General features: G+C 36.9%; 2 protein-coding genes across 3 annotated transcripts in view; both read left to right on the top strand.

Moving 5' to 3' along the window:
* oxsr1b (oxidative stress responsive kinase 1b) overlaps window positions 1–8,336 on the top strand; it is a 141,330-nt gene extending 132,994 nt beyond the window's left edge. For both annotated transcript variants that reach the window (XM_088642973.1, XM_088642974.1), the window contains 5 exons: window positions 589–653; window positions 2,499–2,551; window positions 3,436–3,504; window positions 5,541–5,605; window positions 6,042–8,336. In XM_088642973.1, coding sequence (XP_088499099.1) covers window positions 589–653; window positions 2,499–2,551; window positions 3,436–3,504; window positions 5,541–5,605; window positions 6,042–6,116 — 327 coding nt within the window. In that variant the 3' untranslated portion in view covers window positions 6,117–8,336. The remainder of the gene's footprint in view (window positions 1–588; window positions 654–2,498; window positions 2,552–3,435; window positions 3,505–5,540; window positions 5,606–6,041) is intronic.
* A 1,633-nt stretch (window positions 8,337–9,969) lies between these two features.
* Window positions 9,970–23,432, top strand: slc22a13b (solute carrier family 22 member 13b). The gene is made up of 10 exons (XM_088642972.1): window positions 9,970–12,820; window positions 13,189–13,292; window positions 14,847–15,001; window positions 17,817–17,985; window positions 18,551–18,671; window positions 20,129–20,223; window positions 20,920–21,134; window positions 21,617–21,725; window positions 22,514–22,717; window positions 22,938–23,432. The coding sequence occupies exons 1-10, from the start codon at window positions 12,446–12,448 to the stop codon at window positions 23,017–23,019; spliced, it is 1,629 nt and encodes a 542-aa protein (XP_088499098.1). The 5' UTR covers window positions 9,970–12,445; the 3' UTR covers window positions 23,020–23,432.
* The last annotated feature ends 238 nt before the right edge of the window (window positions 23,433–23,670 follow it).

The raw sequence follows: 23,670 nt of genomic DNA, 5'->3' as shown, positions 1-23,670 counted from the left end.
AATGTTAGATCCCATTAATTGGGATCTATATCCAATTAATGTGAGGAAATGGCTTAATTGAAATGGCCAATTAATGTGAGAAAAAATCAAATGGGTAAGCAACTGGGTATTTAGACATGAACGTTTGAAAATGCTGATGTTATTGCTCATTTGCTTTTGCCCATCTAGTTGAAGTGTTGCAAGTGTCTTTTTTATTTTCTGCTATATCAAACATGAAGTGCAGATGAGGAAAGAAAAATCTGTTTTAAAGTACCATTCTCCTTGCAAACATGTTTTAAAGCAAATAACTATTGTGAGTGTTATATTGGGTTAATTTTAAAACCGTATGGAAACAAGGCTGTTGAGGTGTTGCCAATATTTGGTAGGTTGAAGTTTTCTTGTTTTGTGTAGTTGTTTGAAAGTCTATATTTACTTTCCTGGATAATCAGGATTTGTCCTTTAACCATCTGTAAAGTGTCCTTTTCTACTTTTCTCTCTTTTCCCATAAATTTCATAATTTTTTTTAAAATGAAAAATAATTATATAAATTAGGTAATTTTGCTTTAATGTGTTTATACATTTATTTGATGCTATGTATTTTAATTACAGGCCCCAGCTGCTGCACCTGCATTTGATGCCTCAAAGTCTCCAATTAGTTTGGTTTTAAGGTTGAGGTATGTTTCTTTAATTACTTTCTGCTTTCAACTAGCCCATTAGTGTAAATTGAAAAGTCAATCTTGCAAGATGGGGATAGCAAGCACCCTACATAGATTTGAAGGCATTTCCAGCCAAAGCCTCAAGAGGGGTTTTCCAATCTTCCTAAAATCCTTCCTAAAAGTGTCCTAAAATCAAACAGGCCAGGATATGGTTGGAAGGAGTAGGGTAGGGCAACTGAAGAACATATCTGGGCAGTGCTGAGGATCTTTCTCCATCTCCATGTGTTCTTGCTCCTTGTCTTCATCCTGGACTTGGTCTTTACATAACTCTAGGTCTTCATTATTGTTGAATTGCATTTTTTTGACTCAGAAGTTTTTCAAAGTGTTGTTTCTGATATTATGGCGGCAACAGGGTGAACAATATACTGTACTCCTTTCTTAGTACTAACACTGGCTCTTATACAGCAATCAATATTGACTCTCTTGCCCTGTTAATTAATCAAAATTCTGCCCTACTGCTTAAATTAACTAATTTAGTGATGCAATAATCACTAATTAGAATTTAATTATTGAAGGGATTTAATTATACCCTTCTTATTCAGACTACTGTAAACTATAATTAGCTATTAAAGTTCCATGTGATTAATAAACATTTCATTTTTGATAATTATGCATAATGTTACACTTTAGTATTTTGTTTTTACAGCATGCTTGTTATTGTCAATTGGTTTGTCTACTTACAGGGCAGTAATATTGTGTGAATGTACTGTTATTCTTGAAAGTGTTCTGAAGAAGAGATTTTTACTGCATACAAGATGTTTTAATGAGGACAAAAGTTGAATTATTTGAGTTTTTAATTTGATTTTGACCGCCTCACATTTCATTGAAATAATTTTAGTGCCAGATAGCCAGCAGCCATATCACTCTGCAACTCACAACTGGCAACCCACTGAAGCTAAGCATGTGTGAGCTTGGTCAGTACCTGGATAGGAGACTTCCTGGGAAAAACTAAGGTTGCTGTTGGAAGAGGTGTTAGTGGGGCCAGGTCCTGACTCTCTGTGGTCATTAAAAATCCCAGGGTGTTTCTCGAAAAGAGTAGGGGTGTAACCCCGACGTCCTGGCCAAATTTCCCATTGGCCCTTATCAATCATGGCCTCCTAATAATCCCCATCTATAAATTGGCTTCATTACTCTGCTCTCCTCCCCACTGATAGCTGATGTGTGGTGAGCGTTCTGGCGCACTATGGCTGCTGTCGCATTGTCCAGGTAGATGCTGCACATTGGTGGTGTTGGAGGGGAGTCCCCATTACCTGTAAAGCGCTTTGAGTGGAGTGTCCAGAAAAGCGCTATATAAGTGTAAGCAATTATTATTAGATAGTGAAGCCCCAGATATAAAGATAAATGTTATTCTTAATTGTACCCTTAATCAGGGTGGGATATAATTCTGAGTGGTTTAATGATTAAGAAAGTAAAATAATATTTTCTTGTTTTAAAGTACTGTCTAGTTTGTTTGCTCCTTGCTGAATTTAGCTCACTGTTCCATAAAATGACTCTGGTTATTTCGAGATATGAGGAGAAAATATCACAGGTCATTTTTGATAATTTTTCGATTGGTTTTATCTTTATTTTAACAATAAACTTCTTGAGAACGTAAATCATTGTATTAATTGTTTAAAATATCTAACACCTTTTTATAATAACATGCATAATACTGTGACTTTAATATTTGAACCTCAAGCATCCGCACAACTTATTAGAGCTGCTGTAGTGACGAAGGAAAACCAAAACGTTGGTTGCTAGGCCTGCTTTCATATTATTAGGGTTTTCATATTATAAATGATTTTCTTTTTTCCGTTTTTGCAGAAATTTAAAGAAGGAACTAAATGACATACGATTTGAGTTCATGCCTGGAAGAGGTAAGTTAATTGTAAATAATATCTGATACCAGTCTGGACAGGTTGTAAAGTATTTTGAGCTCTGTTAGAGAAGTAAACTGACCAGCATTCAATGCACAGCAGTCTGTTACTTTCCAGCCATGTAACTTAATGGAGTTCATAAATTGTTACAGGCCCTAATAAAGTTACCACACTGTGTTTGTGTAATAGCATTTCTTGAAATTCAATGAATCACACTCCACATGAAGCAATGAACATATTTTCCTTTGAATCGTTGTCTGAATCTATTCGACTTGCAAGCTTTGAGTTTAATGGTTGAATTATTCTTTTAAAACATTAGCAGTTGAATTACTAGGTTCAATTTGCATGGCAGTGGCTGTGTCATCAGTAGTTTTAGTTTTGCATATTTTGAGTGAACAGTCTGGTTCTTATTATTGTTGGTGTAGCAGTGACTGTTTTTTTTAGCATCGTGTAAAAGTTCGTTTTAATTTTATTATGTGTATGTTTTAATAAGTTATATGATATGCAGAGTGTTTTTGACATGAATCGTCAAAACCGAATTGCTTTATTAAGCAATAGGACTTCCTTTTACATGGTATCTTCTCGATATCTATAATGTTTTCAAATGAAATGAAGTGCTACTGAAGGCTTTTGTGTGCCAAAACATTGATGTTGTATTATAAATTATGGAATACAAAGTGTGCATTCTGCTCATCTTATACAGTACACCTCTAACATGATGCTGTCATATATACTGTATAATGCTCTTTCTGTTCACTACTTTGTATCGTTCTTAGGGTCCTCTACATTGCCAGTATGAATGGCTGTAAAAGTAAACAGATCAACAAATTTAGATGGTTATTAGGGGTAGATGACTTTTATACCATTGCTGTTTTCTTCTCCAGACACAGCTGATGGTGTTTCACAGGAGCTGGTTTCGGCAGGGTTGGTTGATGGGAGAGACTTAGTAATAGGTAAGTAAACAAAGAAAAATCTTCCGTCCAGAAGAAGTGGAGTGATATGTGTTGCAGCATTGGAAGCAAATGAGATATACAGTGCCTTGCGAAAGTATTCGGCCCCCTTGAACTTTTCAACCTTTTGCCACATTTCAGGCTTCAAACATAAAGATATAAATGTTTTATTTTATGTGAAGAATCACCAACAAGTGGGACACAATTGTGAAGTGGAACGAAATCTATTGGATTTTTGAAACTTTTTTAACTAATAAAAAAATGAAAAGTGGGGCGTGCAAAATTATTCGGCCCCTTTACTTTCAGTGCAGCAAACTCACTCCAGAAGTTCAGCGAGGATCTCTGAATGATCCAATGTTGTCCTAAATGACTGATGGTGATAAATAGAATCCACCTGTGTGTAATCAAGTCTCTGTATAAATGCACCTGCTCTGTGATAGTCTCAAGGTTCTGTTGAAAGCGCAGAGAGCATCATGAAGACCAAGGAACACACCAGGCAGGTCCGTAATACTGTTGTGGAGAAGTTTAAAGCCGGATTTGGATACAAAAAGATTTCCCAAGCTTCAAACATCCCAAGGAGCACTGTGCAAGCGATCATCTTGAAATGGAAGGAGTATCAGACCACTGCAAATCTACCAAGACCTGGCCGTCCCTCTAAACTTTCAGCTCAGACAAGGAGAAGACTGATCAGAGATGCAGCCAAGAGGCCCATGATCACTCTGGATGAACTGCAGAGAACTACAGCTGAGGTGGGAGAGTCTGTCCATAGGACAACAATCAGTCTTACACTGCACAAATCTGGCCTTTATGGAAGAGTGGCAAGAAGAAAGCCATTTCTCAAAGATATCCATAAAAAGTCTCGTCTAAAGTTTGCCACAAGCCACCTGGGAGACACCCCAAACATGTGGAAGAAGGTGCTCTGGTCAGATGAAACCAAAATCGAACTTTTTGGCCACAATGCAAAACGATATGTTTGGCGTAAAAGCAACACAGCTCATTACCCTCAACACACCATCCCCACTGTCAAACATGGTGGTGGCAGCATCATGGTTTGGGCCTGCTTTTCTTCAGCAGGGACAGGGAAGATGGTTAAAATTGAGGGGAAGATGGATGCAGCCAAATACAGGACCATTCTGGATGAAAACCTGTTGGAGTCTGCAAAAGACCTGAAACTGGGACGGAGATTTATCTTCCAACAAGACAATGATCCCAAACATACAGCAAAATCTACAAAGGAATGGTTCACAAATAAACGTATCCAGGTGTTTGAATGGCCAAGTCAAAGTCCAGACCTGAATCCAATCGAGAATCTGTGGAAAGAGCTGAAAACTGCTGTTCACAAACGCTCTCCATCCAACCTCACTGAGCTCGAGCTGTTTTGCAAGGAAGAATGGGCAAGAATTTCAGTCTCTCGATGTGCAAAACTGATAGAGACATACCCCAAGCGACTTGCAGCTGTAATCGCAGCAAAAGGTGGCTCTACAAAGTATTAATGCAAGGGGGCCGAATAATTTTGCACGCCCCACTTTTCATTTTTTTATTAGTTAAAAAAGTTTCAAAAATCCAATAGATTTCGTTCCACTTCACAATTGTGTCCCACTTGTTGGTGATTCTTCACATAAAATAAAAAATTTATATCTTTATGTTTGAAGCCTGAAATGTGGCAAAAGGTTGAAAAGTTCAAGGGGGCCGAATACTTTCGCAAGGCACTGTAATTCCTAGTTCTCTTTCTCCCTCTACCCCATCACTCCTGTTTGTACATTAACTACTGCTACTTGCATTTATTACAAATTATTTCTACTAAATCATAAGACATCATTTTTATGCTTTAATAATGGACTACACAGTGCTTATGTTGATCTTTCTTTATCATTATAATTCTACATTCTGGAGTTCTGATTTTCTCTTCTCTGTGAATGTTCTTCTGTTCACTCTGATGTGCTTGTACTGATGAATAATTTGTTGAAGTGCTCTGTTGCAAAAGGCACAATACCAAATAAACACTGAACTAAGTTTTGAACAACACTTTTTCATTCTAGTTGCTGCTAATTTGCAGAAGATCGTTGATGAGCCTCAAACTAATCGATCTGTCACTTTCAAACTGGTAAGTTCCTAAATATTAAAATATTAAGAATTTAAATTGAGAACCTTGGACATAAAACCATGGCAATAAACATTTGATCACAAACGATCCTTCAAATATAGTATATTAAGTATATATAAGTATAGAAAATTGTAAAGACTAAGCAAGCACCTAGGAAGAGTTTTCAATAAAACGTCTGGTTTTCATTTGAGACATTTAAATGTTTAGAACTGATAAAAGTGAATTTGTCTTTTCTCAACTAACTCATTTGCTTGTGTTGCATTATTGTGTAAAGTTCATCTGCGTTTGTGCTGGATAGCATGACTTTTTCTGCCTACCTCAGCTTGCTCGGTGTTACTGGTATATGGGTGTTTAATTATTGGTTTTACCTTTAGTGATTTTTTGTTTTCTGGTTTAGCATTAAAGAAAGTGCATAACCTTTTTTATGTATTCACAGGCTTCTGGAGTTGAAGGCTCCGAAATTCCTGATGACGTTAAACTTATGGGATTCGCACAGCTCAGCATTAGTTAAATTGCAGTACTACCAGAAACCTGACTTGCCTAAAATAGAAAAACAAATAGAATCGCACACCTGTGCATATTCTTTACTTTCATTGGCCTAATGAAACCACTACTGCCAAAGAAATATAAGATGCTGTTGCCCCCACTGGACTCAGAAACATGCTAACTTTCTAACTAGGAATATGTGTTTACAGTGTATGTATGTTTGGAATAACCCAGTCATCATCCACGCATAAAACCTTGTATTTGCACAATCTTAATTAAATCCTGCAAGTCCTGGTAATGTAACAATGCCTTATTTTAAACATTACTACTGAATAAATGGTGGGGGTGTCCCCGTGATGGTAATGAAGTTTAATTGTAGCATGAATGTGGTTTCAGTTACTAATATTAAACTTTACTTTAGGAAAGCATTGATGCACAGTACACACCTTTAGTTGTGTTATCGAGCTCTAATTGTATTTCATGAATCATCTTGAGCTTTTTAGAGTAGGATTACTTTTGAATTGAAGTGATGTTAGCATGTTGCACTGTGGGGCATCAATATTATTAAGATCACAAATAGTCATGTTGTTGACAAATGTGTCAGCACTTGAATTTTCTAGTGTCTTTTATGCTTGAAGATTTCTATGGACAATACTAATATCAGAGTATAAGGTAAGACAGGAAGGGCTTTTTAACATCACTTTAAAATTGGTTTTCGTTCACATCTCTGTAACACAGAGGATATGTGAGTTGTGTTTGTGATCCTTTGGGGATTCTGTATTTAAGGCAGTTCATTCTTAACTTAATTTGAGTATATATTAGGGGATTGCTTTACCTAGATTTAAAGATACAAATTCAACCTCCTCCTTTCAACTTTGTAACCATATTAGGCTTGATTAGTGCTGTATTAAAAATGTCCCCAGTCATTTGCTGAATAAGGGAAGTGTGCTTTGATATGGTGCATGTTGCAGTTCTGGGCTCTAACCACCACTCTTTATGAAGTACAGTATAAGGATTATGAAAATAAAGGTGCGATAGTGTGTTTCTATATTGACCAGAGGGCTTATGTTTACTGTAAAGCAGTGTAGGTGTATTGTTTTTGCTTTCACTTCCATGTCAGAACACTGGTTTCAAATTATTGTTAACGCTGGCTCTGAAGAAACTGTGGATTCTTCTGAACTGTGACAAGAATGGTCAAGATACGAGATTAATATATATTTGCATGGTGTTATATATTAGCAGGTGTAAATCTAAACCCAAGCTTTACTTGCAGTAGGTATAAATATTCTTGTGGCCTGGCCATTCAGAACCGGGACTTTATTAAAAAAAAATACACTTGGCACAAAAGCCCCTCAGATACTTTCTACATTTAAGTTTTACTTAACTAAGTGCATTCTCTGAAAAATCAGAAATGAGTCTGAGTAATTACCAAATCAGTTTATAATCATGTTCAGATTAGCAACAGAAGTGAAAATTACTTCTGAAAGGTTGTAATGAATTAAGACATTTAGTTTGGGAACTGATGCAAGCTAAAATTGCCCAATCGCAGTTACAGTATACGGTATTTCGAGAAAAGTTTAATTCTATAGTAACTGGAGCCACATGAGCCATCTCCTTTGTCTTTTTCATACATGGGTATTAGCCATGAAATCATTTTTTAAAAAACGACAAAATAAAATTAAAGTAATGCATATAATCTAATGAGGATAAAAAAACTGCAAAGTACTTGATCATTAACTTTATAGCTTGTAAATAATTAAATTTGGTGTTTTTTATACTGGGTGTTTCACAGTTGGCCTTTGTATCTTAAAGGGGAAGAAAAAAAATCAGTGCTGTTAAAGGAAGCAGGTAAATCAATGTTTTTTTTTCATTTTCTTCCATAGCAATCATAACAGGGTTTAATCTAGAAATAGCCGCTTCGTTTCTGCCACAAATTTGCTCTTAACTTAGAAATGAGTATTGAAAACCCTTATTTAATCTTATAGGCATGAATCACATGAACATAGCTGCTTAGGGAAAAATGAAATATGCCCTGTTAATTTCAAATGGTGGGCAGTAGTAAAAAATGTTTTTATAGTTATTGCTTTGTCTGTGTCATTTTTTATTTGTATGATACAGTAAATCTTGAAACAAGGATTTTAAAATTGACCACTCTCCCTTCTTCATAAATCTTGGAAAAAATGTCTAATTGTATAAATATGAAATTTATATTTTTTTGTAAAAACAAATACAGCTACTTACATAATCTGAGGGTAAGGTTGTCTATTTCTTCAAAGTCAGCAGGTTTAAACTCCTTTGGGAGTCTGCTACAATTTTTGTCCTGTTGACTGATATTTAATTAAGTATTGTTTGAGACAAGACAAAATTGGACTAGGTGTATTGTACTAGGACAGTGATCACAAGGAGTAAAAAGACTTTGAAGAATTCTTAACACTTCAGTGCACCTTGAGGTTCATATTGTAGATACTAGAAAGATCTGACCTCAGATCCAAGCTAGTAAGAGACTTAAAAACAATCTTTGAGTAACCACCTTAACATATGAGGACAAATGGACAATGGCAAGTTTACAGTATATACAACCATGTTTACATCTTTCAATGTCCTGGAATGTATGTGCACAACCTAAAAGGCTGAAGTAATTAGATCTGTTTTACATGTAGAGCATTTTACAGTATTCTGTACTCACACTGTTTAAATCAAATTTTAATTTCCTAAACTCTGGATGTCATTATGCATGTATTGCATACACCAATCTGTGTATTATAAAATAAAGTGCAGATCAGGAGCCAGATCATTGTACTAGAGCATGTCAGTCTTTAAAAGAGTGTTACGGGTTTTAAACTTAGAGGAAAACCACAGATTGGTTCCTTTCGTTCCCATTGGGTTGAATTTGAAGTCTTAACATTCCTGGCCTGCTTGGTCGAGCTAGCTCTCACCCATATGTGGTAAAGATGCTTTAAAAAAAATTTTCATTTTGTATTGCATTTTAACAACTACATCATGCTGTGGATTTAATACATTGTTACTAAACTGTTCTTTGTTGTAGCTAATATGATTTATGAAATAAAATATGGTATATGACACCATATCACATAGTGAATCCAGAGTCAACACTGTTGTCTTTACATTTGCTCCACACATTTCTACATTTAAACTCCAGTTCTTTACTCTGTAAATAAATATCATGATGCAAAAATCAGGAGTTTGGAGGTAGTACCTGAGTACACTGCAAGTGGTTCCTTTTTCAATAGAATAATAAAAAATGAAATAAATAAAAAATAAGGATTTTTGTATCTTTATTAGTAATCCACTCATCCATTTTCTAACCACTGTATTGGATAGTCTTGGGAAGCAATGGGCACAAGACATGATACACCCTGGATGGGACGCAAGTCCATCTCCGGGCATACACGGACACAAATCTAATCTAACATTAGGGCCAATTTTCCCAGATGCCAATTAGTCTACCAGTATGTCTTTGGACATTGGGAGGAAACTGGAGTACTCAGTGGAAACCCATGTGAACACAGGAGAACATACAAATTCCATGCAAAATTGAACCCAGGCCCCCTGAAATGCTGTCACTGAAAGACAGCATTGCTAACCACTGCACCATTGTGTATCTTTTAGTGATAGTCCTGTTTTAATATCTTTTACTGATTCTCTAGCAAGGTGCAAGTGAACTCTATTCTGTAAACCAGTCCTATGATTAAGGCCTATAACATTTCTTGGGATATTTTCCCCAGACAAGTAAATATTCAGTTTTATGATGGTCTTTTTAAAACGTTTCAGATTGCAAAATATTTTGCTAAATTATATCTTTAGAAGAGGAAATGCACCTTAAATATTTTTAATTCTGCAGAAAATTAACGTTTTTCAGTAAACTTCTGTGAACACCATTAGTAGCTTTCATCCTGAAACCCTTAATAAATAGGGAAAATGGCCTAGAATTACATTCGTATTCTTGATGTGGCTAACGTAAACCCACATATAAAGTATTAATATGTAAACCTGCAAGTATTTAGTGCCATTTCCCTGTGCTTTATTCCTGAAAATTGAACAGTTCTGATAACCCTGTTGTGAATTGTGGTGTATTCTGGATTGAACCCTGAATCCAACTGCATGATTTTTTTTTTGGTTTTAAAAATATATTTAGGTTTTTTTTTTCTTAATTGTAACAAATATTATGTAATTAATAGTAAAGTAGCAACGGGACATTACCTTTACACGGGACTTTGTGTGTTGTAGATTATAACACAAAGCTGTACAATATTTTTTTTAATGCATGTTCCCCTAATTATTTTTAATCAATAAAGAAGAAAGAACTTATCAGTTTCCTCTCACTGCTGTGTCTCATTCAGAGCCTGTTTGCTAATAACATCAATGATTTTCAACACAATTATTTGGAGAACATGAGATCTAAAAAGCAATTTTGGTGTGAAATTAAAAAAAAAACAATGAGATGGGCATGTTACTCTTTGGCTTCAAGGATTAAAGGGAATCCAGTGGAGTCAATTTCCCTCACATGTGAGACATATGTAGAGTTTCCTGTTCATAGTGAATGAGGTTTGTACTACAGATACAGTATAAGGCCAACAGACCTTTTAATACTTTAATTTATTCAAGACTTTTATCCAGATCCTCAAAGTGTTTGTGTGAAAGTTACAGTATATGCACCCCAGCTGACTGAAATCTACAAAGACCCGTGTGCAATATTTTGTCATGGAAATTTTGGTGCGTGTTTAAGAGCATCTGAAGCTAATTTCAGATAAGATGCGTTTTCAAGTGTTTGCCGGTTTAAATCTTGGATAAGTCTTTAAATAGACTGACACCAAGAAGAGGTACACAGTTGCCTGTGTGCTGGCGCAGATGAGATAGCCAAGTTATCCTCAGCTTCACGTGCAACAGTTATGCCTACGGCTAGCAGTGGGGTCAGTGACAGCTCAGCTGTGCTCACTGTAGGAGTCCTAGTGGAACTAATGGCTCATGCTTCTGGGACGTGTGCTGTACAAGTCTTCTCCTCTTGCTGGTGTGAGCATAATAAAAGGTGATAAAGCTGAGCCTGAATATTCCAGTTCGGTGGCCATTATAAAAACAACATTTCCAATTGGGGGGGGGACCCTGGAAACTTTAAATTATTTTTTAATTATTTTGCCCAGAATAAAGTATAATTGAAGTTTTTGGTTTCCAATTCATTAGAGGCAATGTATTCAAAATGTGTTGTGCAGTACACACAGTAGAAAGAATAATTGGCACTTAAAGTATCATTTGATAATATGAAAAGTGTAGTTACTTTTCATATTGGACTACTACTAAATGCATAAAAATGTAGTGATGTTTTCAACAACATCATGTATAACACTTATTTATGGCTTAATCAGTTTCCTATTATTTATTTCCTCAACTTTATTTACTGTAGAGTACTGCACAGGATGTGCATTTTAATGAGTGTGTCAACTAGCAGTAGTGTATGCTAAGTTACCTTTAAATTCTTCCTAAAATGTATGTCTGAGTTCTTCAATGCATAAAGAAAATACTGCATTGTAAATCCTGTCTTGTACTGAAGCATGTGTTGCATCATTGGGTTGATATTGGAGCTTTTTCTAATGATATCTGATGATCCATTGCCAATAAATTAAGTAGCAATGTTGCCAGCTGCTATAGGCCTTGTGCCATAGATCTTTGAAAGTAATCTATTTGTGTTTTTTGTCTTGTTGGTAGTCCAAAAAAAATTAACATTTAAAGTAAACTAATTTGTTAACTAATATCCTTTATAAAAAGTTTTAGAATGTATAACAGTATCAATAGTTTTTGTATCTCATTACCTTCCAAAACTACAAACTTGGTGTCACCTCTTTAATTCTACATCTGGGTATGATCACTATCCTGATTTGACTGGAGTCTGAAGGTCATGTGTCCTGTGCGATTGTGAACATCAAAGTCCTGAAAGTTGTGAAATCATGCTGAACTGCACAGAAAAGCAGGAGTAAATGAGTAAAAAATTGACCCCTGTTTTTAATGTAAAAACTTAATATCATTGCCTAATAATCAAAATATATTAGTAAGATTTACATTAAACTGGATACATGAAATACATCCTTCTTTTGAATTTTTTTAAATGCTTTTGAGTAACTACAGTATAAGTCTTAAGTGTGTAGTGCAGTTGTCAGGTTATCTGGGTAAGGTTCACAGATAAAACTCAGAGAATGGGTTGATTTGCAGGGCTGACAAGTGGCACAGTTTAAACATTAATCTGACATTACATATTAATTTGTGCTTAGTTGGAAGAGTGGGATCCCTGCCTTTGAAATACACTGCACTATGTATGCGCTACAGGTCTTCTAATCATCCAGCATGAGCTATTTTGGCCAGATTATTGGAGCTGTTGGGGAATTTGGTACATTTCAGAAAAGACTGCTTTTGGCAATATGTCTTCCAAACTTTTTTGTTGCCTTTCATATGTTTGGACAAGTGTTTACTGGTTTAAAAATTCAACACCATTGTAATACAGACTGGATCCTGAAACTCGACCGAAATTTGACCCAAGAAGAGCAGTGGAATCTAACCATTCCCAGAGACAAACATGGCAACTATGAGTCCTGTAAAATGTACACACCTGTGAACTGGGACATTGCGTTCATTAAGGCCAATGGAATTAACAGCACCACTCAGTGTACGAATGGATGGGTATATAATTCTTCCGGAGATACATCCACCCTAGTATCTGAGGTTTGTAATGTTTATAAAAACTGTATTTTTCTACCTTGTCAAACAAACAAGTGTTGCTTTCGATTAAATAAACAGCTATGTGGTTATGTTTTAGACACCTCTATGAATATGAAGTATTTGGAAAATAAAGCAGAGAGAAAAAAAGGATTATGCCCAAGACCTTTTCACCCTTAACTGCAGAGCATATCTGTAACTTCAGGCAGCCAGTGTGGTGTACGTCACTTGTAACCAATATTAAATCATTTTCCACCTTCCATCTCAGGAACAAGATCTTGGGAAAGAAAAATTGAAAGCATTAAAAAAAAATAATAACATTGTCTTTGATTACCTCCCCCAGTGACCCTGGCTTTCCTTTTTCTCTCCTTCAGTTTAATCTGGTTTGTGACAACAGTGGGCTGAATGAAATCTCTCAGTCTGTGTATATGGCTGGGCTCCTGATAGGAGCACTGGTGTTTGGGCCTCTTGCAGACAGGTATGAGTGTTTCTGGTCAGTAGGAATCCTATATTCTTTATAACTAACCTACAGTACCATGGAGAGTGGTAGGGAATTGTATCGTGGTTTGGAAAGGTTTTACTATGACACTTTATTATATCATGTGACTGTATATCATGTTATTCTGGCTTTACTAGTAATGAATACACTAATTTCATTATCTTTGCACTATAGGCAATGGTACTTGAAGGGAAACCACTGTGCTATTTTTATATTTCAGGGGTAGAAATGCATTGATGGGTGTCTTTCAAACCACAATGAAAGTAGAATATACACACTGTAACATGAAAAACCTCAAATTGACTGTACATAAAAAATCCAGTGATGTGAAAAGGCCCTATTACACTGCAAAAAAGCAGGCTTGAGTAAATCTATTTTGATCCAATAGAAATATCACACTCAACCTCCAGGTGTTTTTTGCTGACTAATACTGTTTGTTAATTCTGCATGCAGATCACGGTGAAACATGATGATGGTGAAATTTGGCTCCACAACCTGTACTTATTTACTCATACATCACATTGCATAAGTCATTACAGTGACTACTGAGCAGGAAGGGCTGCTTCACATCACAATTTGTGCAAACTCTCGCCTCTGGCCCATGGCAAGACCAGTGGTCTATGACAAAATGGAGACCATCCAGTACTTTCACAAAGTGCACAATTTTGTGCTTGATTCAGAATTTGTAAAATTGTGCAACGCTGTCAATTTATTTTGTTACCAAATTTTATAACCGGTCTGAGAAATTGGGACTAGTGAATTCATAGTAATGAAATGGATATATTTTCTACACTTTCAAAGTAAGATTGTTGGGCAGTCATACAGTATAAAGCAGAGTCCACATGCTTTTTTGTTTTCTCTTCAAATACAATATAATGTGATTGCTAAAAAGTAAAATTTGTAATATTATATAGTCAGTGCAGTAACTCCATAGACATGCCATGGCAAAATTTGATTAACACGGGATCATACTATCACAGGCTGGTGTTCCACAGTAAATGTCAAATGCTACATCCAGGTAGCAATTTCAAATAAATACCATGTTTCCCCCACATAACACTAGGATATATGGTAAATATTCTAATTCTATAATTATTATCATAGATATAGATGCATATATGAGAGATTTAGTTGAATTGTTGTACTCCATTAATGATCATTTAATCTACATAAACTATGCCTTGTCTGGTTTCAAACCTGTTTTGTATAAAATGTGTGATATGTGATTCAAAAGACATACACCTGAGATATTGTACATAACTATAAAACTGGCAAAGAAGGAAAATGTGCAGTATTTAAAAATAACATTGAAATGGCTTGGTTTGACTCTTGTATTATGACAAAGTTTGACTTCAAAACCTAAAGCTCAATAACACTTACTCACAAAAAATATCTTAAATAATAGTACTCTGCAGATACTCACTTGGTGTTATAATGGATATTTCAGGGTTCCTTATTTTTTTCTTATCAAAACTGGTTAATTTGCCTGGAGTACTACTAGAGCTGTCTAAGACATTTTTTACTTTTTCCTAGGTTTGGTCGTCGGTCAATTATTTTGGTCTCCTTACTCCTGCAACTTGGCTTTGGTGTTGGAACCGCCTTTTCACCCAGTATTTACGTCTATATTGTGCTCAGATTTGTGATCGGAATGACAATATCAGGGATAATAATAAACACATTTGTTTTAGGTACAGTTTCATATACATTTATTTCATTAGGAAGATGGTTTTACAATTTGGTGGGACTGTTAATTATGATTCCAGTCATATATTGATTCCAGTCCAGATAATTTCCCTTATTAAAAAATGGTTAAGGCTAAAGTAAATTATAATGTTTTTTATTCAAGATGTGGACTGTCACTGGGCTCTGTCTGAGCTACACCACTGCCAATAAGAAGGCTCTTTGGTGTAATGGTGATAAGCAGATTCTTTCAGCTGCAGACGACAAAACAAGTCACGAGGCTTGGTCTGGAACATTGTAAAACACAGTGAACCCTAAAAAGTCCTTTGTGAATCAAATTTTAAAATGTTGGCAACAGGGACCGTGCAATTTGATATAGTTTTATCTGAATGCTAGTGTTCTCTTCCGCTAGAAATTCTACCTAGTGCCATACAGGTAATGGACAAAAATATTGAAACACCTTGGTGAATGAGGGGCACTACAGTAAGTACAGTATATGAAAAACAAGGGCTTCCATATAGTTTTGGCTCAGTCAGTAAGCAAATAACATCCCAGTACGGTTAGGGTCATGTATAAAATACTGGACCAGCAGGCCTGGTTGCCTGAAATTATGGTTATCATGCCTGCAAATGGAGATCTTAGTGACTGTGAAAAAGGGGTGATTCTGGAAGTGCATTTGGCAGGGGTTGTAGTGACCAGCACAGCTCAACCTGTTGATGTTTCATGAGCAATGGTGTCTACTGTAAGTTGACATCAGCACGGAACTCCAAAGGAAAGACACCATAAGCAAAAGGCAGCAGTGAACAGAAGTACATACAGTAATCTACGATCATGATATCTGTGCATTACATTTGAAATGCAAAGCAAAACAGACGTACAACGGCCGATCTATCAATTATAAATCCACTCAGCAGCATACCATAATCAGGTTGCAGTACACAAACCACTTATCACACCCGGCTATGGACTACTGAGTCGTGCAGAAATGTGATCTGGTTGTTACGCCATGGCTGTACAGCAAAGGCAGCTGCAGAGGAGTTCTGGTTGGATTCCAAAAGCTAAGGCTCGGGGAATATTAGAGGTTTCCAGCACCGTCCGAAGGTGGAGGTCTGAGCTTAATGGAAAGGCCGGAATGCTGAGGGATTGGAGTTCGCCGGAGAAGCCTGAAGGTTAAGAGGTCAACCTAGAGAGTGGTAGAAGAGATTGCCATGGTAGTGGTGAACTGGAAGCAAACATTACAGTTGCCTCAGAAGGAGATCATCGACCTAACTCTATTTGGCAGAGCTGAAGCAGTCGGAGCAGTGATAGGCTACTGACTTGCTGTGGACCAGTGGAGCTTCGGCAGTCTTAACATAGAAAGGCTGACGACTGGTAATTGACAAGTGAAGCTATTGAGGTCTCTTTAGGCCTAGAGCAGAGACTAACCGCTGGTTTAAGCAACGGAGCTATAGAGTTCGACACAGTGTGATGCTGTGACAAGCTGCCAGCTTGTAGTAGGCAAGAGTGGTGTTTGAGGTTGCAGGAGAAGCTGTCTGCCAACTTGTAGCTGACCAGTGGCACTGCTGAAGCTGTGGCAGACTTGTGATGGTGAGGAGACAACGGTCAGCTGGTGTGGGGCTGCTGACTCACAGTGAACCGGTGGAGATGTGGAAGCTGTGGTAGACTGTGATGCTGAGGCAGGCCGGTGTGGGGACAGGCTGCAGGTGTATAACAGACTAGAGTTACCGTTGAAGTTGCAGTAGAGATGGGATGCCGACTCATAGCGCCATATGGTCGGTGGATGGAAGAGGCCGTAGCACACAGGTGAGGCTCATGAGATCACAGCAGGCCAGGTGCGGAAAATGACTGCTGGGTTGTAGCAGGCTGGTGAAGCTGTAGGAGCCATGAAAGGCTGAGAAGCTGAAGACATCGCAGAGGACTGGTGAAGTTGAGCAGACCACAACAGGCTGATTCGTGAACTGACTGTTGGGTCCAGGACTGGAGAGCCCGTAGCAGTCACAGTTGAAGCAGAGTTAACGGCTTTGGCAGTCATAGGAGAGGTTAGCTGCCAACTGGGGAAGCGGCTAGTGCAGTTGAAGCAGAGGCTGGCTGGGGTAGCAGCTGGTGCAGTGGCTAGCTGCCAACTGGGGTAGATGACACCAGGCAAGCGCCCATTGTACATCCAGTGGTGATTGTGCCAATACTGGTATCCTTCTAGAATGACAATGTCATTCACAAAGTATTTGTTGTCGTCCAGTGGTTTGATAAGCTGTACACTGGCTTATCTTATATCATGGCTTTCTCAATCACCAGATCTGAACCCAATAGAGCATCTATGGTATATTCTGTAATGACTTTGGGATATTATGTGATTGACTTATGGAAGAGTGGTGCTGCATCCCTCCTGCAGAATTCCAGTTTCTTGTAGACTGTATGCCACAGCGCATACAGGCCATGTCATCCACAAGTGGTGGCCCAACAACCTATTCAGTAACTCTGCATTGGTGTTTCCATTTTGTTGTCTACTACCTGTATGAAGTGAATCTCAATATTCCTAACTTGCACATCTTTTGCTGCATGTTTTGAGTTGTAAGTTAAACCATCAAATGTGGTGAAAAATCAATTGCCGTAATGGCCGTTCCACAGACTTCATTTATTTGATATGTAGCATATTATTTAGCAAAATAAAGAAACTTGCTTAAGGTTCTCACAATAATAAATGAGCCCACTTAATGTACTGTACGTGTTCTATTAACAAAACGAGTTATTCTCATTGTTCTAAGCGTTTTTTAAAGTCAAAATCTTACATGTCTCCTTATTTCTATTTTCTTTGGTCACGGAAAGGTACGGAATGGTCTGGAATATCCAAACGCTCTTTCATTACCATCCTTTCCCATGGATTTTTCTCAGTGGGGCTGATGCTTTTGGCTGGCATTGCATATGGTGTTAGAAACTGGAGGACTCTTCAGCTAGTGCTGTCTGCTCCTGCTGCAGTTCTCTGTGTCTACTTCTGGTGAGATTACTGCAATGACTGTTGTTCTCTGCACTCTGTGGAATACAGGCTAAAGGCTTGGTTTTCTGAAAGTCTGAAATTTATATAAACTGTGAAATGCATATAAAAAAATCAACATAGCCCCCTCACAGTCAATGTATCAACAGTGAATAGATTGACAGAAAAGCAAATAAATGCATTCTCCCTGAAGGGACTAGATTTGTTTGCATTTTAATACCTTCCAGTGGAATCTTGTTTTTGAACACGTCTTTTTAAATACAACTCCTGTTATCACTCATATTTTTGGTGTAAGATCAAAGCAGATGTGCATGTAATAAATGACCTGATATTAAATGGTTCTTTAGATGAATGTTCTCAAATACCTTTTCAAGATGTATTTTTTTCCAGATTTTATTATTTTATTTCTCATTTTAAAATGTTCTCCTCGAGGGAAAATTGTCAAGGCCATTGAGAAAAGCTTCTTCAAATTTGTATTTGTATTCTAAATCACTGTAATCTCTAAGGCCAACACAGTAGGTATGGAAAGACTTTTTTGATCAAGTGGTTTTGCAACTGTGTTTGGAAGGATACTCCCAGAGTCTGCCAGATGGCTTCTGACGCAAGGCAAAAAAGAAGAAGCCAAGAAACTAATCTTAGAGGCTGCCAGAATAAATAAGAGGAAGATCCCAGAAGCTCTGCTTGATAAGGTAATGTCCTACTATAAACCTCATTTAGGGTTTCATTCTGCTGCTGCCAGCTTTTATTACAGCATCACGCAGGTTGAGTGATCCAGTTCCAGAGGCAGCAGTGCATGGTCAATAGTGGTGTCCTCTGGGGCATCTACAGTCCCATTCTTTTTCCATACTTGATCCTCTCCATCACTAAAGGTTTATCATTTAAAAAAAAACATTTATCTTGGTCTCTGGCTCATCTGTGTACTTCCTAGCCAGTTCTGAGGGATGATCAGGTAAAATCATGGCCTGGGCATGCATAGCCATGTATAGAGCTGGCTCCCTCATCTTTATTGCCGATTTAACTAATAATGGATAGCGACAACATGAATTACAATGTTACTAGAAACATTTTGTCTGCTTATATGGAAGAAAATGCTTCCATATTAATTGGGCAGCGCTTTAACATGTAACATGAGAAGAACCCAAAACAAACAACCAATGCAAGCAGGGAGTTCATCAGGTGAAAAAAAAATGGTGGAAGTTCTTAGACTGGCCAAGTTAATATTTAGATATAGATATAACTGAGCACCCATTTTACAAGCTAAAGAAGAAAAAAATAAGTCTGAACACTATGAATAGACAAGAACTCCAAGTGGCTGCAGCAAAATATCTCAAATGAGTGAGCTCAGCTGGTCTTAAATTACTGCCTCAAAGAGATACAGTATGCGACCAAAGTTTTTTTTAATACAACATTATTGTTTGAAATGTACTTAAAATGAAGATGCTCCAATACTTAGTCTCTTAAACTCTTACATTAGTTTTAGTGCTACTGTTATCATATGTATGAATATTAATATTAATATTAATTTTATATTGTATTGTACTTATCTTTATTACAAAACTTATGATCACCAATATGAATTGCTTGACTGTCAAGCAAAAATACATTTTGACTTTGCTGTCCCAGTATTTTAGAGGGCACTGCATATTTCACCAAACTAAATCTAGACAGGGATTCTAGCAAAAGAACTGTAAGGGGAAATCACTTAGAATATTTAAAAGCAATTTTATCTGATATTAAGAAGTACTGAATATTACCAACCCATTTCTCTCTCGCCTAATGTTATTATGTTTTACATTGAAGGCAGAAAGTAAGTCCAATCATTAGGTACAGTGATTGGATGTATGACTCCAAATTGCTCATCATCTCTGTATATCTTTATTTTTAGATCTAATACTCAAAATGTAGTGTATTTTTATGTTTTAAAATGCATTAAAACACTATTATGAAGAACCAAAACAACTGCCTGGAAAAAATATATTTTCACTTAGCATTTGCCATGTTCCCTACTTAAATTGCCAAAAAGTAATATCTGGCAGTTATGTTAATTGCATATTTAGGGGAAATATTAGCACAGTTCAGCCTCAAACTCTGACTCAACAAATTAATGTTCAATAAGTTAATTTGAATTAATTGAATTTCTCTGAAGATGGAAGCTGAAACAACAGGCAAAACTGGCAGTATGCTGGACCTTTATAGAATTCCCTACCTAAGGAAAATCACAGTTGTGTTGAGCTATGTCTGGTAAGTTCAAGCAAAGATTAATTGTAAAGCAATGTACTGTAAGTATTCTTCGTTTGGTATGCAAGACACTACCTGGGCCTCACATCACATCAAGATACACATCAATATTCCACCTTAGGAAGAGCAGATCCTGTCACAATACTCTATGATCTCATGGTTATCCAGCTTGTGTATAACAGTGCTGGCTTGGCAGCTGAAAATGGCAGAAGTCAAAGGAACCCTGGAAGGATCTGGGAGGTTTCTGCTTTGGTGGAACTTTATAGTTATTAATTTCCTTCACAATGCCAGGAGCCTGCTCCGTGTTTTTCCTTTCTTTTTTGTCATCCCTGCATTGCAGGTCTCATTCACGGTTTTATGTTCTTGTTCATCAATACCTGACATTTTTATTTGGATAAAATAAGATTTGTTCCTTTGAACAAAACAATTAAGCCAGACTTCGATATTCTCCTGCCTTAGAGCAGCTGTGTTCTTTTATGGGGTTTTTTTCCAAATGTTTACAGTATACTGTACATTTCTAAGCAATCCATCAGAAGAAGCATACAATAAGATCTTATATTAAGCTCAGCTAATATTCCCAATGTGTTCCAAAGACCTTTGAATTTAAACTCACTATTCTTAATGATTACTTTTAGAACCAAATGCCGTAGTTTGGCTTTCAGTATTTTCGTAATTATTTTCTGGCTTGTTTCCCAACAGGTTCGTAAACAGCTTGGCATACTATGGACTGGGCTTGAATGTTGGAAATTTTGGCCTTGATATTTATTTAACACAAACTCTGTTTGGCCTTGTGGAACTGCCTGCACGTCTGGGAGCTATCCCAATGATTGAGAAGTTTGGAAGGAAGAAATGTCAAAGCTGTATTTTAGTGTTTGGTGGAATTGCTTGTCTATTTATTCTAGCTGTTCCTGAAGGTAATTTTATGAAAAGAGTAAAATGTCTATTTGATTCTGATTTGTATTCTTGAAATACCTGTAGTTCTGTAGACCTTAACAGAACCTGTGCTGGAGTTCAGGTTTCAAAACAACTGCCAAGTTGTTAGACAGTAAGTGTTTGTTCCAGATTTATGCAGTAAAGAGAAATCTAAAACAATTTCATCTTTAGTACTTCGGAATTGCTAGAATAACCATTCTATTTCTTTTCTTTATAGTTCTAAAGACAGTACTGGTTGTACCAGTAACAAGCTGTACAAACATCTAAACCTTTTAAAATGAACTATTTGGATTAGCCAATCAACCTGCAAGTTTTTAAAAAGTGGTGAAATCGAAACGAGTGCAGAACCTTGAGAGATGTCAGGCTATAGTATTCACCACTCTGATGTTGTATGATCAGTGCAGATCACTAATGTAGTGAATTCTTCAGGGTGTTTATATGGTCACTGTCTCTTGTCCTCCAGGCATGCCTGTTGCAGTTACTGTATTAGCTGTGCTGGGGAAGTTTGGCATCGCTTCCTCTTTCTCTATTAGCTATGTTTACACTGCTGAATTATTTCCAACTGTTTTGAGGTATGTTTCCACTCATTGCACCTCATTTAGAAAGTGCATTTTAGCAGAATAAGCATATTTAATTAGTGTTGGTTTAACTCTTATTAGAATTAATGACTCTCCTGTGCCATAAGTAGATTTTAACATTTTCACATTAAACATTGTGCTACATCCAGGAGAAACATGTGGATAATTCAGATGTTAGATTAAAGATTAGTCTACAAGCACCTTTATCAACACACATTTAAACTTTTCTCGACTCTCCTGTTCATGTCATACAGTATCTTATTTTGCATATTGTTAGTAGTATTTATGTGACCAAGTAGTCTGGACTGCTGTACTATGTGTTGTTTGTCTTGTGAATTTTCTGTTTTACACCTATTGTATCCATAGTGGTACAGCCCAAATCCCATTTAAAAGGTGTTGCAAGCACTGGGGTTTGTTGGGAGTGGTAAGTTAGGAGTCTGGAAATAAGAGCAAGTTTTTTCTACTAAAGGGTTTTTACTAGTAGGGTTTTTAGATCCTAGATCAGCCTCACACCAGCTTTCAGATAACCTACATGCTATAAATAAGCAAGAGAACAATCAGTGGCATTGCTGGGACATACAGCAGTAAACATATGACTTCTACCTGGACATTTCATTAACAAGGCGAGTTTGTATGGGAACAAATACAGTGCAACTGAATGAAATAAAATCAAGAATACTGCATTTTTTACCTAGGTGCTTCCATTGCAAATAAAGGCTTTTCAGTTTGGATTCTGGATGGTGGTTCATTAAAGAGGGATGTTTTCTCTCCTTTTCTTTCAGACAGAACGGTGTTGGCTTGACATCTATGTCTGCCCGTGCAGCTGGCATTGTTGCTCCTTTGGTTCGGCTCCTGGAGGTCTATCACAAAGCCATTCCCCTGGTAATATATGGAGTTGGACCATTAGTTGGAGGGGTGCTCTGCATCCTGTTGCCTGAAACCTTGAATACAGAGCTCCCAGATCACACACATCAATTAAAAACGAAGTGAGTTATTTCAATTTCTTTCCGCCAATATGTCCGTCTTGTATCTGCGCACCACAAATAACCAATAAGAGCAGTGTTATCTGACATTGACATGTATCTTCATTGCTCTCTTGGCTGTTGTAGGGGAAAATACTGTACATTGAGTTTGTTTCACAGAACTTCCAGTTCTAATATTGTTTCTTCCAGTTCTAAAACGTAATGCCCATGTGTTTCATTGTAGGTCGATTGAATGTGATGGTATTGAAACTGGAAAGCACCAGATGGAAGAAATTAAAACAAAAGTAAAAAGCACTAAGTTATAGCTGTTTAAAGATCACTGTTGTTTGCTTCAGTATTTACTGCCATACTGTCCTGGCTGTTCTAGACGAAGACTGCTCCATCTCAAACTTTGCCACAGTTAAACTTGGAGAATACTCACTGTCTAACCGCATGTTCTAGGTGTGTCCTGTGACCAATGTGCTTTCATATGAAACTAATAAGACTCTGCTGTTGAGCTTGCTCTGCTGCTTCTTCAACAATGATCAGTCTTCATACTTCAAAATAATAATAATAATAATAATAATAATAATAATAATACACTTTTAGTTAGAAAAATGTGCTTACAGATTCAGGAAATATATTTTGTGAATTTAAATGGAGTTTTTCCCATTGTGCTCCCTTTGTTTTGTGCTTTTTAATTGTTTCTAAAAATTTAATAAAAATGTTCCCAAAAATATCATTATTTCTGATAACTTTGTTTTACAGTTCTCTCTGTATCACACGAGGCTGTTACAGTACATGCCATCAGTTATTGTCCATTTTTAGGAAGCCTCAGCTGTAGGGAATTGATGTTTTGATGAGCTACAACTGTGAGCTGTCCTGTTTATGTGGCCTGTCTGACCTCTTTCAAGAGAGTGGGGCTGCATAGATTCTTTCAGACTACAGAAAGACTGCACTGGCTGTCTCCGAGAAAG

This window comes from Lepisosteus platostomus, chromosome 8, assembly GCF_059453375.1.
Source record: "Lepisosteus platostomus isolate fLepPlt1 chromosome 8, fLepPlt1.hap1, whole genome shotgun sequence".
Lineage (NCBI taxonomy): Eukaryota > Metazoa > Chordata > Actinopteri > Semionotiformes > Lepisosteidae > Lepisosteus > Lepisosteus platostomus.
Note: the sequence above shows the minus strand (reverse complement) of the source record. Positions and strands in the feature narration are given on the sequence as shown.

Excerpts from the sequence above, each read along its gene's own strand:
- slc22a13b (XM_088642972.1), top strand. The coding sequence starts at position 12,446 with ATGAGCTATTTTGGCCAGATTATTGGAGCTGTTGGGGAATTTGGTACA. Across the intron at positions 18,672-20,128 it reads CAGAAGCTCTGCTTGATAAG|ATGGAAGCTGAAACAACAGG; the intron begins GTAATGTCCTAC and ends ATTTCTCTGAAG. Across the intron at positions 20,224-20,919 it reads GTTGTGTTGAGCTATGTCTG|GTTCGTAAACAGCTTGGCAT; the intron begins GTAAGTTCAAGC and ends GTTTCCCAACAG.